The 17,794-nt window shown below is 43.8% G+C and overlaps 1 protein-coding gene across 2 annotated transcripts in view; it reads right to left on the bottom strand.

The window, feature by feature from the left end:
• LOC135550702 (cytospin-B-like) overlaps positions 1–17,794 on the bottom strand; it is a 151,246-nt gene that overhangs the window by 96,395 nt on the left and 37,057 nt on the right. The window contains exon 1 of one of the 2 annotated variants that reach the window (XM_064981744.1): positions 6,358–6,477. The exons of the other annotated variant lie outside the window; for it this stretch is intronic. Within the exon in view, the coding sequence (XP_064837816.1) occupies positions 6,358–6,397 (40 nt within the window). The 5' untranslated portion in view covers positions 6,398–6,477. Of the gene's footprint in view, positions 1–6,357; positions 6,478–17,794 lie in introns of those variants that run through there. 2 annotated transcript variants of the gene reach the window in all.

Below are 17,794 nucleotides of genomic sequence, written 5' to 3'. Positions count from 1 at the left end.
AACCTGGAGGTGTGTTGGGTCATTGTCCTGTTGAAAAACAAATGAAAGTCACACTAAGCTCAAACCAGATGGGATGGTGTATCGCTGCAGAATGCTGATGTAGCCATGCTGCTTAAGTGTGCCTTGAATTCAAAATAAATCACAGACAGTGTCACCAGCAAAGCACCCCCACACCATCACACCTCCTTCTACATGCTTCACTGTGGGAAACACACATGAGGAGATCATCTGTTCACCTACTCTGCATCTCACAAAGTCACGGTGGTTGGAACCAAAAGTCTCAAATTTGGACTCATTAGATCAAAGGACAGATTTCCACAGGTCTAATGTCCATTGCTCATGTTTCTTGGCCCAAGCAAGTATTTTCTTCTTATTGCTGTCCTTTAGTAGTGGTTTATTTGCAGCAATTTGACCATAAAGGCCTGGTTTTATCACCAAAGCCCCATATACTACCCACCACTGCAACCTGTATGCTCTCGTTGGCTGGCCCTCACTATATATCCGTCGTCAAACCCACTGGCTCCAGGTCATCTATAAGTCTTTGATCGGTAAAGCCCCACCTTATCTCAGCTCACTGGTCACCATAGCAACACCCAACCATAGCACACGCTCCAGCAGGTATATTGCACTGGTCATCCCCAAACCCAACACTTCCTTTGGCCACCTTTCCTTCCAGTTCTTTGCGGACAATGACTGGAACGAATTGCAAAAATCTCTGAAGCTGGAGTCTTATACAGTGGGGCAAAAAAGTATTTAGTCAGCCACCAATTGTGCAAGTTCTCCTACTTAAAAAGATGAGAGAGGCCTGTAATTTTCATCATAGGTACACTTCAACTATAACAGACAAAATGAGAAACAGAATTCCAGAAAATCAGATTGTAGGATTTTTAGTGAATTTATTTGCAAATTATGCTGGAAAATAAGTATTTGGTCACCTACAAACAAGCAAGATTTCTGGCTCTCACAGACCTGTAACTTCTTCTTTAAGAGGCTCCTCTGTCCTCCACTCGTTACCTGTATTAATGGCACCTGTTTGAACTTGTTATCAGTATAAAAGACACCTGTCCACAACCTCAAACAGTCACACTCCAAACTCCACTATGGCCAAGAGCAAAGAGCTGTCAAAGGACACCAGAAACAAAATTGTAGACCTGCACCAGGCTGGGAAGACTGAATCTGCAATAAGTAAGCAGCTTGGTTTGAAGAAACTGTGGGGGCAATTATAAGGAAAATGGTTGACATACAAGACCACTGATAATCTCCCTCGATCTGGGGCTCCACACAAGATCTCACCCCATGGGGTCAAAAAGAACGGTGAGCAAAAATCCCAGAACCTCACGGGGACCTAGTGAATGACCTGCAGAGAGCTGGGACCAAAGTAACAAAGCCTACCATCAGTAACACACTACACCGCCAGGGACTCAAATCCTGCAGTGCCAGACGTGTCCCCCTGCTTAAGCCAGTACATGTCCAGGCCCATCTGAAGTTTGCTAGAGAGCATTTGGATGATCCAGAAGAAAATTGGGAGAATGTCATATGGTCAGATGAAACCAAAATATAACTTTTTGGTAAAAACTCAACTCGTCGTGTTTGGAGGACAAAGAATGCTGAGTTGCATCCAAAGAACACCATACCTACTGTGAAGCATGGTGGTGGAAACATCATGCTTTGGGGATGTTTTTCTGCAAAGGGACCAGGACGACTGATCCGTGTAAAGGAAAGAATGAATGGGGTCATGTATCGTGAGATTTTGAGTGAAAACCCCCTTCCATCAGCAAGGGCATTGAAGATGAAACGTGGCTGGGTCTTTCAGCATGACAATGATCCCAAACACACCGCCGGGGCAACGAAGGAGTGGCTTCGTAAGAAGCATTTCAAGGTCCTGGAGTGGCCTAGCCAGTCTCCACATCTCAACACCATAGAAAATCTTTGGAGGGAGTTGAAAGTCCGTGTTGCCCAGCAACAGCCCCAAAACATCACTGCTCTAGAGGAGATCTGCATGGAGGAATGGGCCAAAATACCAGCAACAGTGTGTGAAAACCTTGTGAAGACTTTCAGAAAACTTTTGACCTCTGTCATTGCCAACAAAGGGTATATAACAAAGTATTCAGATAAACTTTTGTTTTTGACCAAATACTTATTTTCCACCATCATTTGCAAATAAATAAATAAAAAATCCTACAATGTGATTTTCTGGATTTTTTCCCCCCATTTTGTCTGCCATTGTTGAAGTGCACCTATGATGAAAATTACCGGCCTCTCTCATCTTTTTAAGTGGGAGAACTTGCACAATTGGTTGCTGACTAAATACTTTTTTTGCCCCACTGTATCTCCCTCTCTAACTTTAAGCATCAGCTGTCAGAGCAGCTTACCGATCACTGTACCTGTACACAGCCAATCTGTAAATAGCACACCCGACTACCTCATCCCCATAACATTACTTACACTCTTGCTCTTTTGTAGCCCAGTATCTCTACTTGCACATCATCATCTGCACATCTATCACTCCAGTATTAATGCTAAATTGTAATTATTTTCGCCTCTATGGTCTATTTATTGCCTACCTCCCTACTCTTCTACATTTGCACACACTGTACACAGATTTTTCTATATTTTCTTTTCTTTTGTGTTATTGACTGTCCGTTTGTTTATGTGTAACTCTGTGTTGTTGTTTATGTCGCACTGCTTTGCTTTATCTTGGCCAGGTCGAAGTTGTAAATGAGAACTTGTTCTCAACTGGCCTACCTGGTTAAATAAAGGTGAAATAAATAAATAAAATAATTAACAGAATCTCCTCTGAACAGTTGATGTTGAGATGTGTCTGTTACTTGAGCTCTGTGAAGCATATATTTGGGCTGTCATTTCTGAGGCTGGTAACTCCAATGAACTCTGGGTTTTCCTTTCCTGTGACGGTCCTCATGAGAGCCAGTTTCATCATAGCGCATGATGGTTTTTCCAACTGCACTTGAAGAGACTTTCAAAGTTCTTAATATTTTCCCGGATTGACTGACCTTCAATACATAGAATATTGATGGACTATCGTTTCCATTTTCTTATTTGAGCTGTTATTGCCATAATATGGACTTGGTCTTTTACCAAATAGGGTTATCTTCTGTATACCACCCCTACCATGTCACAACACCACTGATTTGCTCAAACGCATTAAGAAGGAAAGAAATTCCACAAATTAGCTTATAACAAGGCACACCTATTAACTGAAATGTGTTCTAGGTGACTACCTCATGAAGCTGGTTGAGAGAATGCCAAGAGTGAGCAAAGCTGTCATCAAGAGAAAGGGTGGCTACTTTGAAGAATCTGATTTGTTTAACACTTTTTTGGTTACTACATGATTCCATGTGTGTTATTTTATAGTTTTGATGTCTTCACTATTATTCTACAATGTAGAAAATAGTAAAATATAAAGAAAAACCCTTGCATGAGTAGACGTGTCCAAACTTTTGACTGGTACTGTATGTGTAAAGGAGTGTAAATTACTCTTCCGAGCCTGGTATTGAAAACCTTATATTGTGATGGATCGTAGAGTGAAATTACTGTGATTGCTGATGCATTACACTGTAACGACCCAACTAAAGAGGAGTGATCATTACTCTGATTATTAAAGACTTCCCAGAATTAGTCCTAATGATATCACAGATAAACCATCTGTTTAGATTCTAAACTCCGTTAGAAGGAGATGGTAAAGATGAAACAATCAAACACTGTTTCCAGCACCTGATCCAAGGCCAGTTTCTCTTCTTTAGTAGCCTAATCTCAGAACCCATAACCAATCCTGCGCTAGCTAGCTAGCTAACTAGATTACATTTTTTCATCAAAGTTCATCACAAGAGATTACTCCTCTAGTTACTTCATTGAACATCAGGCCCACAGCACTCTCCAACATCCTAAAATAACCTGTATCTGTGGATCCATATCAAACATAGTCACGGTCAGTTCATGACACTTTACATTTGATGTAATCTGTGTGTGACTCCATTGAGGATAGTTACGCCCTCACTCAACTCTCTAACACTATCATCTTAAAATAACCTCTATCTATGGCTTCATATCAAACATAGTCATGATCAATTTATAATAACAACACATTTGATATGTAGCCTAGTGTTTGTGACTCCACTGAGGATAGTAAAAAGCTCTCTCTATATTAAGAATACTTTACCCTCAGAACACCCTCAATTCGTTGGGACATGAACTCTTGGCTGGATGTCCTTTGGATAGTGGACCATTCTTGATACACACAGGAAATTGTTGAGCATGAAAAATCCAGCAGTGTTGCAGTTCTTGACACAAACTGGTGCACCTGACACCTACTACCATACCCCTTTTAAAGGCACTTAAATCTTTTTTCTTGTCATTCCCCCTCTGAATGGCACACATAAACAATCCATGTCTCAATTGTCTCAAGGCTTAAAAATCCTTCTTTAACCCGTCTCCTCCCCTTCATTTAGACTGATTGCAGTTGATTTAACAAGTGATATTAATAAGGGATCATAGTTTACACCGGGATTCACCTGGTCAGTCTGTGTTATGGGAATAGCTTATTGTTTTGTACACTGTATATGAAACATACTGTACGTGATACAAATACTTGACAGATGACAGATGCTACCCAAGGAGGCTGTAATTGGATGATGTTTAGCCTCATATGAAATGGACACACACAAGTGCGCACACGCGCATGCACACACATACATTCCGATGGAGGAAAACACAGTGTCAGACAGACAGCAGGAAGTGACAGCATAGATGGATCACACCACAGGGCTTATGGGACGCCTTCCAGTTGTTCTAGAGTACAAGTCACCATGAGAAGCTTGAGGACACCTCACCTCACACTGTGTGTTCAGTACAGAGGACTCATGTCTGAACTGGTTTTTACCCCAAATTTGGCCGATATAAATCTACAGTAATAAGAACAGTTATGAAATCCTCAATGACAAAATTCAGATGACTTCATTGATGTCTTCATTACGCCTTGGCCAGAAACCAAATCCTAAATGTAAACAACAAAAACACCTACATGATAAGTCAATAACAATATACTGTAGTCTGTGTATGAAATAGCCAATGTTCTCCCTCATTTGAGCGACCTGTTAGAGAGAAGTATAGTAGAGAAATGTGTGTGACAGGAACCAAGAGTCTAATCTCTCCTGCTGGCATGCAGCAGCTATACTGTAGCCTCCGAATCAGAGCCTACCGTGCTCTCTCACACCACACACACACTACCGCTCCAAAATGACACGACAACACTCACTAACTGACAACGCTACACTTTGAGGTGTGGGCTGTTGCCTCACAGGCTGCCTGCCTGGCTTTTCTCTATTGCCTTCTTGGCCACACTGTGAGTGACACAGGGACTTCACTGGCTGCACACACTGGGTGGAAAGAGATCCGGCTACAGAGGTGCTCCCACACACACACTCCTAAACACATACATGCGCACACAAAGATGCATACGCAGAACTTACACACACACACACACCTCTTTGTCAGCTGTGCCACAAGTTATTTTACACTAGAGGAGGCAATGAGCCCACAGACAGGAGCTGATAATGCGGATATGCTGTTCATGGATAGGACAGAAGTAGGACACAACCTGAAAGGAACATTTGTTGATGAGAGAACAGAAAGAAGCAAGAAGGGAGACAGAGATACCAATGGTTTCTCTGACTAATGTGAAGTTAAAGGCTGCTAAATTAAGTTAACAGAGACTTTGAAATGTAAATGTATTAAGCAGTCTATCCTTAGGGCAGCAGAGGGAGAGAGAGAGACAGAGAGAGAGGCGAGAGAGATAGAGAGAGCGAGCGAGAGGCGAAAGAGAGAGGCGAGAGACAGAAAGAGAGAGAAGCTGCATGGGACAGTGATACCATCTCATCTGGCTGATTCCCTGCCTGCCTCTGACAGAGAGGAAGCTGCTGGAAGATAAAACACACTCAGCACTTTTCATGTCCAGATATCGTGAACCACACACACAGACACACACACACTACTAGTCAATGAATATCCTTCTTCTTAGAATCTGATGAATAAGAGAAGGGCCAAGTAAACCTACAGTACAAACAGAGCCACTTGCACTGTACAGCTCTCTATGTCTGATAATTAACCTTTAAATGGGATTTTCTGACATGGCATCAGATTCATAACTAAGCCTTTTTGGCAATGCATGGCTTTGTTTGCCTCACATCAATAGAGCAAAGAGGGACAGAGAGGGGGGAGAGAGAGTGAGTGAAAGAGATACTGATGAAGTGAATGAGTATAGATAGCCTCAGTGATGGAGAGAATAGTGGTGAGTGAAAAGAGCTAAGCTGGCATACGATACAGTACGGTAAGGTAGCAGACCTGACTCAGGTTCCTCCAGCCTACCCGCCTGGTTCCCCATGCTGGTTCGGTCCGCAGGTCTATTCACTATCCACACCAGGAAGGACTAATCCAAGAACCCCGGCCGCGGGGGAGGTGGCTTTGCTCAGAGAAACTCTCTATGTTAAAGTATGTAGTCTCAGTCTGATCCACCGGCAGAGATAAATACAGGAGATAAAAATAATATCCCCTCCTTCCTTCCCCTCTCTTCTCTCCAGCTCTTCCTGAGGCCGAGTGAGACGAGGCAGACTGTCCCGCTGCCGTGTGTGTGCTCAGTCCTCCAGGCTGGTGACAGTATGACACACTGGCAGAGCAGTGTGGGCTTCATTAGCCCAGTGACGGCTGGAATCAGCACAGAGGAGGAGTGGCTTCTCCAGGCCCCACACACACCCACACCCACCGATCCTCCTTCTCTGCTCCTCCTCCTTCCCTGTCTCACAGACTCTCCCAGAGCTGTTCTACACTCTATCACAGTAGAGCAGAAATGACTGCTGCTTTTTAACAGTGTACTGTACCTTAACAAAGTAATCCCCTCTTTCTGGTAGAGTATAATGAAAGAGAGAGAGACTGATAGAGGAGGATGAAAGGAAGGAAAAATAAGGAGGAAAAGGACATTTTGTCTTGTTAGCAGGGACTTACAGCAGAGCTCTCTCTTCTCTTCCCTTTCATGTTAACTCTCCTGACATCATCCGTCCGGCAGAGAGAAGGATCACCGATTAGCTGGAGCGAACTCTTAACACACGCATACAGTACATGCAGTATCTTTCTCCTCCTTTCACATACACGCATTCATGTGCACACACACTGCCAGTGTTTTCATAGCAAGACTGGGGGGCTGTTTTGGGGTGAGTGTGTATGTAAACATTGGGAAGTTGTGTGTGTGAGGGGAGGGCGGTGCAGTGGGGGTGAGGAGAGGATAGCTTGTTTTTCCCTTCTCCCTCATTCACAATGTATGTGTCTGAAATATTCATGATGATAAAAGCCACAGTAGGAGAAATAAAGTCGGGAGTGAATTAATGTGTCATCTCCAGTTCGATTGGTCCTTTTTTGAGCGACGTGACTTTAAGGCCTCTCTTTCTCTTTCCCTCCATCATTCAGTGCCTCCCTCTCTGTCACTATGTGTGTGATTGTATGTGTGCCTTTGTCTTTCTCTCGCTTTTATTTTATTGTGCTATTAAAGTTATAAGAGCCTCTATCTGTTGCAACATTAAGCATTTTGAAAAATCTCATTATGGGCGTAATAGTTTAGAAAGTCTAAGAGATGGTGCGGTGGTGCCTCCTTCTCCTCCTCATCATTCTCCTCCTCCTTCAGTGTTCTCTACTGATCCTCTCTCCTGTCTGAGCCCATCACTGCAGAACCACCCTCGATAAACAAACATAGCTCTAATCCAGTTAAGAATGTCCTCCTCGCCACAGGAGCACCATTTCTATGGCCTCCAAGAAACATTTAGAATAATTTCAGTATTTGGGGGTTGCTTGGGGCACAGTCTTCTCATGACATAGATGGATGTTGTATGTACTTTAGTCGACACAAACCTTATGTCAGAATATCTACATATATTTTTCCTAAATAGACCATGGGCCGGTTTCCTAGACACAAATTTAGTATTGTACTAAAAATCGTTCTCAATGGAGATTCTCCATTGAAAGCACTTCTTAGTCCAGGACTAGGCTTAATAGCCCTATATTTGCATGTTAATCCTATACTTTGAAGATATACTGGGTGGCCATGAAATATTGTGTGGATGAATGGCGGGTGTGTGGCGGTCGAGTAGAAAAAAAAACATATATATATATATATATAAATATATCAAAACATCCACAAATGTATCCATTTCTATCGATCTATATATAGGCTACATTTAGGTTTTTATTTGATTATTTGTAGGCTATTTGACATTAGTGCGTAAGCCTAAGCTTTAGGGCTTAACTGTACACGCGCCAAAGACTACATGCCAATCACCAAACGCTTTTGGGAACGGGCAGAAAAAGTTAAGGTCAATATACTAAGGCAAAAAGGACAATGTCAAGAGTTTTATTCAATAAGAGAAAAGCTGTGAAACGCAGAGTTGAAAATAATGAGAAGGGAGGGACAGAAATGTAATGTTTAGCAATGGTGGTGTTAAAAAAAGGATGTTAGCAGTGCCTATGTTATGTGTGATGCTTGTGAGGCACATCAAGGGAAGTGTAGACTATCGTTCAGATGGGTTAAATGGAAACTGAAATCTGGAGAGTGACTGATGGTCTATAACTTCTTAATAGCCTTAATAGCATTAATATTAACTCCTGCAGAATTAAGCATTTCTTGCAGAAAAATGATACACTGAAAGTATATTTTGACTCGGGAATAGGAGTGAAGAAATATGATTTCTTTCATTCAGCATCTTGAGAGAATGTGAATACGCAGTTAAGGACCGTCTGTAAAGGTGTTATTTTAAAATGATCAGCAGAAACATATCTAAATTAGGCAAAATATTGTTACGCTGTCTCTGACTGTAGCCAACAGTGCATTTTCTATATTTGCGTGTTAGGGCCTCATATTTTCATTTTCAGTCAGTTGTGGATGGGTTATTAGCAATTGCAGGCAGGTGAACAAACAGCTGACCCGCGCACCACCAGTACTTGTGTGTGTTTCTCTCACTCTCTGTAAGCATGTATGCCTGTGTGTGTGTGTATGTGTGTTTGACGTAGAAGTCCGTCACTGGCCACGGGCAGTATTTGGTTCTTTAACGCACGAACACATTCATCACTCCTCCCTGCTCCATTATAAGATAAGTTAACAATGTGGGTCGACACAAGTTAACTTCTCTGTCTTAGTACATACATTTCACACTTATGTTAATGTTCATATTTAATACAAGCAATATGTATTTTACTTATCGATGTTATGGATGAGCACGTTGTTTGTTTGTTCTGTTCCTCTCTCTTTCCATCTCTGTAGCTTCCGGGTATGCTGGATAAGGACCCGAGCAAAGGGAATTGGGCTGACTTTGTAGTGCCTGCCCCAAATGGCTCATTAATGTAAATGTGCATATTGTTGTGATATTGTTTCATAAACATGTTGCAATGTATATACTTTAGTATGTTTAGTTAATGGAAAATGTAGGTTTGACGAGGTAATTGCTTAATTAATTGGTGTTAATTGTTCTGAGGGGAGGGGCTAGCCCTACAAAAGGAGCCTCTCTTTCAGTTCATGGGGAGGCTTTTTGGATTGAGCTGTGAATGGGGCAGCATTGTTTTTAGCTGGCTCATAAGGTATATGATGGCAGTACTGTTGTTTTTGTTCCGGAATCACTTTGTAAATAAACACCCTTGCACAGAAGAACTTTTGCGGCTCCGCCATCTTTTTATTTTGATAGAGATCAGGTTTTCCAGTTTAGCCTTCTGGCCTACTCTACGTGACATATGGTGGCAGTGGTGGGATAAAGAACCGCAAATCAGTGAATTCCAACAAGAGAGGTAAAGGAATGCGTAGAGGATTGCGTTCTCAGCAGCAGGATCAACTGTCAGAAAAGGTACCTGAAGTTGAACCGGGGTGGAATACATTGGAATCTTCTAGTGAAGAAGAGGACAAGTATGAGAAACTAGGAGCCCGACCAAGGGGCCAAACACAACCAGAACCGTTTGAGCTACCGTTTGAACCAGCAGATACAGCCAGAAAAGACCAGCTGACTGAAGGAGCAGTTGGGAGACCAGAACCACACCCAACCATGCTAGCCCTTTTCCAGCAACTGTTCACCTGCCTTGAGAGGAGGGACGAAGACCTCAAGCAGGACTTACGGGGGCTACGCCAATCTATCCTCACAGCTCCTCACCAAGCGGAACTCGTCAGTGAGAGCCCAAGATTTGGTCTGCCAACACCAGGACAACAAAGGCTCGACGCAGCAGGGACTTCAACTTCACAGCTGGATCCCCAAGCAGTAATGAGGCCAGCCCCAGCACCAGGAGACCAGTCCAGCAGTGTTAACGTCCAGCTTCCAGCATTCTTGAGGAAGGAGCCAAAGATGCCCTCATCCCAGCAGGGGGAGGACATTGAAAACTACCTGCTGAGGTTTGAGCGCATGGCCAAGACGTGGCAGTGGCCGGAGGTAGAGTGGGCCTGCAGGCTTGTCCCAATGCTCACGGGCAAGGCCTTAGAGGGTTACACAGCAATGGATGAGGGGCTATCCAATGTCTACAAGGGCTAGAAGGAAGCACTGATGATGAAGTTTGACATCTCCCCAGAGACCTACCGTCAACGCTTCAGAGGGGCATCGACGCCATCGGGTGAGTCACCGACAGAGACGTACCACCGCCTTAAGGGTCTCTACCGACGATGGGTTCGACCAGAGGAGAAGACACAGGACGAAATCGGTGAGGTCATCACCCTCGAGCAACTTCTACAAGTTCTACCACACAACATTCAAACCTGGGTCCGAGAGTACGAGCCCAAGGACGGGCTTATTGCGGCCAAGCTTGCACTGCAGTACCTTAATGCATGTAAAGGAGGACCACCACGACCTGCAGCACCCGCTCCAAGGAGTCTCAGACACACAATGGACAGCAGAGATGCCAGAGATGGTGGAGGTAACTCTGGGGGTTATGTGTCTGGGAAGAGGGAGGTAAGGGATCATGCATGTTTTTACTGCCGGCAGCAGGGGCACAAAGCTTCAATGTGTCCGCTACGTAAATCCAAGCTCTCAGGTTACTATTATGTGCCCAGAGAGGGGTATGGTGTTCAGAATAGACAGACTGGGGAAGGGTCAGGCTTGGTACTTGTTAAAGTGAATGGTAAAAGTCTTACTGCAATGATTGACACCGGCAGTTTCCTGTCGTTGATCAGAAAATGTAATGTACGTGTTAATGACATTGATTACGGTCACCAGACACTGATCCAATACGTCCATGGTGGCCAGTCACAGCAGCCCACAGCTGAACTCACAGTGGAGATTCAGGGTCAGAAATACCTCCTCCAAGTTGGGGTAATGGAAAAGCTACCTTTTGAGATGATTTTGGGGAGGGATGTGCCTGTACTCTCTGATCTGTTGGGAAGTGTGGGGGGTCAACTATATGAGCAGTCAGTTGACCAGTCTGATGTTCAGGTGTCATGTTCAGTTGTCACTCGTGCCCAGGCCAAAGCTGGTTTACAACCTCTGCCTGACTTGTGTGATAGTCTGTGCGAGGCAGGAACCAAAGGGCCCAGAAAGTCACGCCGCCAGCGGCGTCTTGAGAAGTATGTGGGAACCCCTGTACCTGTTGCTGATGTGTCTGGGTTAGAGGTGCAATGGGATGTTCCACAAAATTTTGCTACACTGCAGGAGTCTGATGCAACCTTGAAATGTTTGCTTGACAAGGCCTTAGCTGGGGACAGTCAATCTTCATGTGGGGGGACTTACACAGTAGACCACCACATACTCTACCTTGGGTCAGAGGCAGATAGCAGGAAGTTGGTGGTGCCATCTACCTGTAGAGCACTTGTTCTCAAACATTGCACATACAGTTCCATTGGCAGTCAGGTCATCTAGGGCAACATAAGACCTATCTTAGGCTAGGCTCCCGTTTCTTTTGGCCCTCCATGTATACTGATGTACAAACCTACTGCAAATCATGCCCCACGTGCCAGAAAACCAGTGCTGTCCGTAGGTCTGACCGGGCTCCTCTACTGCAAGTTATCTGCAAGTTATCTCTACCCCATTCAAGAGAATTACAATAGACATTGTTGGACCCTTGGAGAAGAGTAGTGCAGATTACAAGTATATATTGGTGATCTGTGACTATGCCACCCAGTTCCCAGAAGCCTTCCCACTCCGTTCCATAACCACTCCAAAAATAAATCAGTGCTCTTGTTCAGCTCTTCTGTCGTGTAGGAATCCCAGATGAAATCCTGACGGACCAAGGGACAAACTTCACCTCGCAACTTTTGTGGCTCCGCCATCTTTTTTATTTTGATAGAGGTCAGGTTTTCCAGTATAGCCTTCTGGCCTACTCTACGTGACTGTGTGTGTGTGTGTGTGTCTGTCATGGTAGAATGCTTATGGAGGCTAAAGAGGACTGAGGAGTCCCAGTGGTATTGAGGCATGTTGGATTAATTCATATGGCAGTGATGAGGAGGAGCTACAGAGAGTGATTGTGCCCCAGTCAGGTGGTCTCCATTGCGACCCACAGATACACACTGTCACTTCATGGCCCAGAGTGTGTCCAAAATGTCACCCTAATTACTACATAATGCACTACACAGTGGCTTCTTCCTTGCTGAGCGGCCTTTTAGTTTATGTCGATATACGACTTGTTTTACTGTGGATATACAGTGCCTTGCGAAAGTATTCGGCCCCCTTGAACTTTGCGACCTTTTGCCACATTTCAGGCTTCAAACATAAAGATATAAAACTGTATTTTTTTGTGAAGAATCAACAACAAGTGGGACACAATCATGAAGTGGAACGACATTTATTGGATAATTCAAACTTTTTTAACAAATCAAAAACTGAAAAATTATTCAGCCCCCTTAAGTTAATACTTTGTAGCGCCACCTTTTGCTGTGATTACAGCTGTAAGTTGCTTGGGGTATGTCTCTATCAGTTTTGCACATCGAGAGACTGAATTTTTTTCCCATTCCTCCTTGCAAAACAGCTCGAGCTCAGTGAGGTTGGATGGAGAGCATTTGTGAACAGCAGTTTTCAGTTCTTTCCACAGATTCTTGATTGGATTCAGGTCTGGACTTTGACTTGGCCATTCTAACACCTGGATATGTTTATTTTTGAACCATTCCATTGTCGATTTTGTTTTATGTTTTGGATCATTGTCTTGTTGGAAGACAAATCTCCGTCCCAGTCTCAGGTCTTTTGGAGACTCCATCAGGTTTTCTTCCAGAATGGTCCTTTATTTGGCTCCATCCATCTTCCCATCAATTTTAACCATCTTCCCTGTCCCTGCTGAAGAAAAGCAGGCCCAAACCATGATGCTGTCACCACCATGTTTGACAGTGGGGATGGTGTGTTCAGGGTTATGAGCTGTGTTGCTTTTACGCCAAACATAACGTTTTGCATTGTTGCCAAAAAGTTACATTGTGGTTTCATCTGACCAGAGCACCTTCTTCCACATGTTTGGTGTGTCTCCCAGGTGGCTTGTGGCAAACTTTAAATGACACTTTTTATGGATATCTTTAAGAAATGGCTTTCTTCTTGCCACTCTTCCATAAAGGCCAGATTTGTGCAATATACGACTGATTGTTGTCCTATGGACAGAGTCTCCCACCTCAGCTGTAGATCTCTGCAGTTCATCCAGAGTGATCATGGGCCTCTTGGCTGCATCTCTGATCAGTCTTCTCCTTGTATGAGCTGAAAGTTTAGAGGGACGGCCAGGTCTTGGTAGATTTGCAGTGGTCTGATACTCCTTCCATTTCAATATTATCGCTTGCACAGTGCTCCTTGGGATGTTTAAAGCTTGGGAAATCTTTTTGTATCCAAATCCGGCTTTAAACTTCTTCACAACAGTATCTCGGACCTGCCTGGTGTGTTCCTTGTTCTTCATGATGCTCTCTGCGCTTTTAACGGACCTCTGAGACTATCACATTGCAGGTGCATTTATACGGAGACTTGATTACACACAGGTGGATTGTATTTATCATCATTAGTCATTTAGGTCAACATTGGATCATTCAGAGATCCTCACTGAACTTCTGGAGAGAGTTTGCTGCACTGAAAGTAAAGGGGCTGAATAATTTTGCACGCCCAATTTTTCAGTTTTTGATTTGTTAAAAAAGTTTGAAATATCCGATAAATGTCGTTCCACTTCATGATTGTGTCCCACTTGTTGTTGATTCTTCACAAAAAATACAGTTTTATATCTTTATGTTTGAAGCCTGAAATGTGGCAAAAGGTCGCAAAGTTCAAGGGGGCCGAATACTTTCGCAAGGCACTGTAGATACTTTTGTACCTGTTTCCTCTAGCATCTTCACAAGGTCCTTTGCTGTTGTTCTGGGATTGATTTGCACCATTCACACCAAAGTACGATCATCTCTAGGAGACAGAACGCATCTCCTTCCTGAGCGGTATGACGGCTGCGTGGTCCCATGGTGTTTATACTTATGTACTGTTTGTTCAGATGAACATGATTCTTTCAGGCATTTGGAAAATACTCTCATGGAAGAACCAGACTTGTGGAGGTCTACAATTTTTTTCTAAGGTCTTGGCTGATTTCATTTGGTTTTCCGATGATGACAAGCAGAGGCACTGGGTTTGAAGGTAGGCCTTGAAATACATCCACAGGTATACCTCCAATTGACTCAAATGATGTCAATTTGTCTGTCAGAAGCTTCTAAAGCAATGACATCATTTCCTGGAATTTTCCAAGCTGTTTAAAGGCACAGTCAAAGGCACAGCTGTTTAAAGGCACAGTGTATGTAAACTTCTGACGCACTGGAATTGTGATACAGTGAAATAGTCTGTAAACAATTGTTGGAACAATTACTTGTGTCATGCACAAAGTAGATGTCCTAACCGACTTGCAAAACTATAGTTTGTGAGAAACAGAGAGAGACATTGTTGGGTGGGTCCCCCATTATTACAGCTAACGAACTATGCTAGCTAATCAGTTTGTGGTCCATGTTTACAGCAAGTAAGTTCAGTGGGTTCTTAATGAAATGGAAGTGAAGAGTGTGCGGAAAACGTGGCAGCAGGTGTGAAGGCTTCCTAACCTAAGTTGGTCCTGATGACAAATACTGACCTCCTAATGACCGTGGCACAGTGTGAGTGTCAGACAGGGCCAGAGGGGCTCCAGAATTAGCGTCTGGGCTGAATCAGTCATCACAATGATCTTCTTTGCCTTCTAGTAGTTTAGAACACTGTCAAGCCACCAGTTACAGCTGTGGACACTGTGTTCTAACAGCAGATATATTTGTTTTGGCTGTGCTCTGCATCCATTCCAGAACAACAGTGTGTAAATCAGAACAGGTGTGAGGTAAAGGGAGTACCCATCCATGAAGTAGCTACTAGTGCACATCATCTTATCTCATCAGGGCTGATGATAAAAATGTTATTTATAGAGTAGCAACTGCTCCGTCTTCTCTCATCCTGGCACTCCACAGGGGATCCTCTACCCTTTTCATTTAAATATTGATGAAGTGCTTAAATAAGTCATCTGGACGTGGCTGTGGTGTTAAACCCTCGTCTGATGGCACAGTGTGAATATAAATCTCTGTTTCACACTCAGATTGAAGCTCAGTTGTGATGCAGTGTTAATATGATGCTGTGATTGTCATCATCAGGGGTCAATCATTCAACCCTATTCATAGATCCCTTTTTTATTGTGATGGCTGGTTGGTAGACACTGTGTCTGCGTTACTGTGGACATTGAAACACAGGGCTTTCCATTGAAACACATTACAGTGGATCCACAGGGCTTCTCTCTCTCTCTCTCTCTCTCTCTCTCTCTCTCTCTCTCTCTCTCTCTCTCTCTCTCTCTCTCTCTCTCTCTCTCTCTCTCTCTCTCTCTCTCTCTCTCTCGAGCTGTGGGACAGGCTCTGGCTGGTTCTCAGCAGCTGATGGAGTGGAACAGCAGAGAGTGGAGTCATGGTCTCTAGATGACACTGGTGTGATGATCACAACAAAAATATGTCACTTTACTAAATAAGCAGAGTGACATCAAGTTAATTTATTCATACCTCCAAGAACATTGGGATTCTATCAGTACCTCACAAGAATGTAGCCTAACATTTTGCTTTAACTAGTTAGGTGATAGTATGGTATGTAAGATGTTCTGGCACAAAATAATGAATCACGTTGTTGGAACAGTGTAAGACAGACATGGCTGATGCATAACTTACCTTTAACTGTGGCATTTGAGAGAGTAGCCTACTACACGCTCACACAGACTACATAGAACAAGTGAAACATTATCTTTCAATAAAATGTTCAATCTGGTATTTGGAAGAAACATCAAACATCACGAATGAAAGCAGATTTTGATGTATAGAACATGTGTAATGTCTGACAAGTCTGAACAATGCTAGGGTAATGAAAACTGTGGCTCAAAGCCTTGCAGGTCCAGATTGCCTGAATAGGAGCAGAATGGAGTTTACAAGACTAACACGACAATGCTGACAGTTACATAATCCAGCAATAAAAACTGGTTTTGGTACAAAATACTTACCACAGAGCAAGGTGGTGAGAAGATCAAGTAAATCAAGAAAATAATACATTGACATAAATCAATAGAGGTAATTTACCTCCACCAGCACATACAGAACATAACCATATTTCATTCATTGTGACTGACAGCATGGTACAAATACTCAAAAGCTACAGTAGATTTCACTAAACTCTGAGCATTGTCCTTGCATATCCTTATCAATACATCAAGATAAAACACAGATATTTCACTCAAAATATAAGATCACATCATACGTTTAATTATCAGACCACAAGCCAAATCTATATTAAAATATTACATTTTCCCTGCCTGATATCTCATCTCATGTCATGACTTCTACCGAAGTTGGTCCCTCTCCTTGTTCGGGCGGCGTTCGGCGGTCGACGTTACCGGCTTTCTAGTCACCACCGATCCATGTTTCATTTTTGTTTTGTTTTGTCTTCATTATACTCACCTGGTTTCTATTCCATAATCAGTGTTCCTTATTTAACCCTCTGGCTTCCCCTTTTGTGTTGTGCGTGATTGTTTTTGTCAAGTGGTTCCGTTTACGTGATCTGGATTGTTTATGTTTACCCTTGTTGGATTATTGTTGAATTTGAGTAAATATCGTGGCTTTACTCATACCTGTGTCATGCGCCTGACTCCGCCTTATTCCATTCACCAAGAACATTGACAGAATCATGCACCTACAAAATGGAGTCAGCAGGTGCATCCAGCCCTCCTCTACCCATGGAGGAGCGCGTCCAGCAACACGTGACTATGTTGCAGAGTCTCGGTACTGCCATGGATTGCGTGCTGCAAAACTATGGAGAGATGGGAGAGAGGGGTTTTCTGGCAACCCCATCATCATCACCCCAGCTCCCACAACAATCTACCTCAATGTCCACCCCTCCTTCACCAGCATCCAGTGGAATTCGGCTATCACTCCCGGGGTATATGACGGAACGGCTGCCGGGTGCCAGGGGTTCCTTCTCCAGCTGGAGCTCTACCTGGAAACCGTTCGGCCAGCTCCTTCGGGACGAGAGAGTGTGAACGCCCTCATCTCCTGTCTGACAAGTAAAGCACTTGAATGGGCCAACGCTGGACTTTCGAACTCTGGCCTCCGGCACGGGATGGGATGAGCGAGCCCTGATCGACCACTACAGGTGTAGTTTACGCGAGGACGTTCGTAGGGAGCTAGCCTGCAGGGACACCACCCTTAACCTGTTGGCCTCCCGCGGACGTCCGGATCGGGGTCCGTCGTTTCCATCCCCCAGCACTTCCGATCCAATGCCGATGGAGCTGGGAGGTG

The sequence above is a fragment of the Oncorhynchus masou genome, chromosome 12, assembly GCF_036934945.1.
Source record: "Oncorhynchus masou masou isolate Uvic2021 chromosome 12, UVic_Omas_1.1, whole genome shotgun sequence".
NCBI classification, from domain to species: Eukaryota; Metazoa; Chordata; class Actinopteri; order Salmoniformes; family Salmonidae; genus Oncorhynchus; species Oncorhynchus masou.
This window is presented reverse-complemented; position numbering and strand designations above follow the sequence as displayed.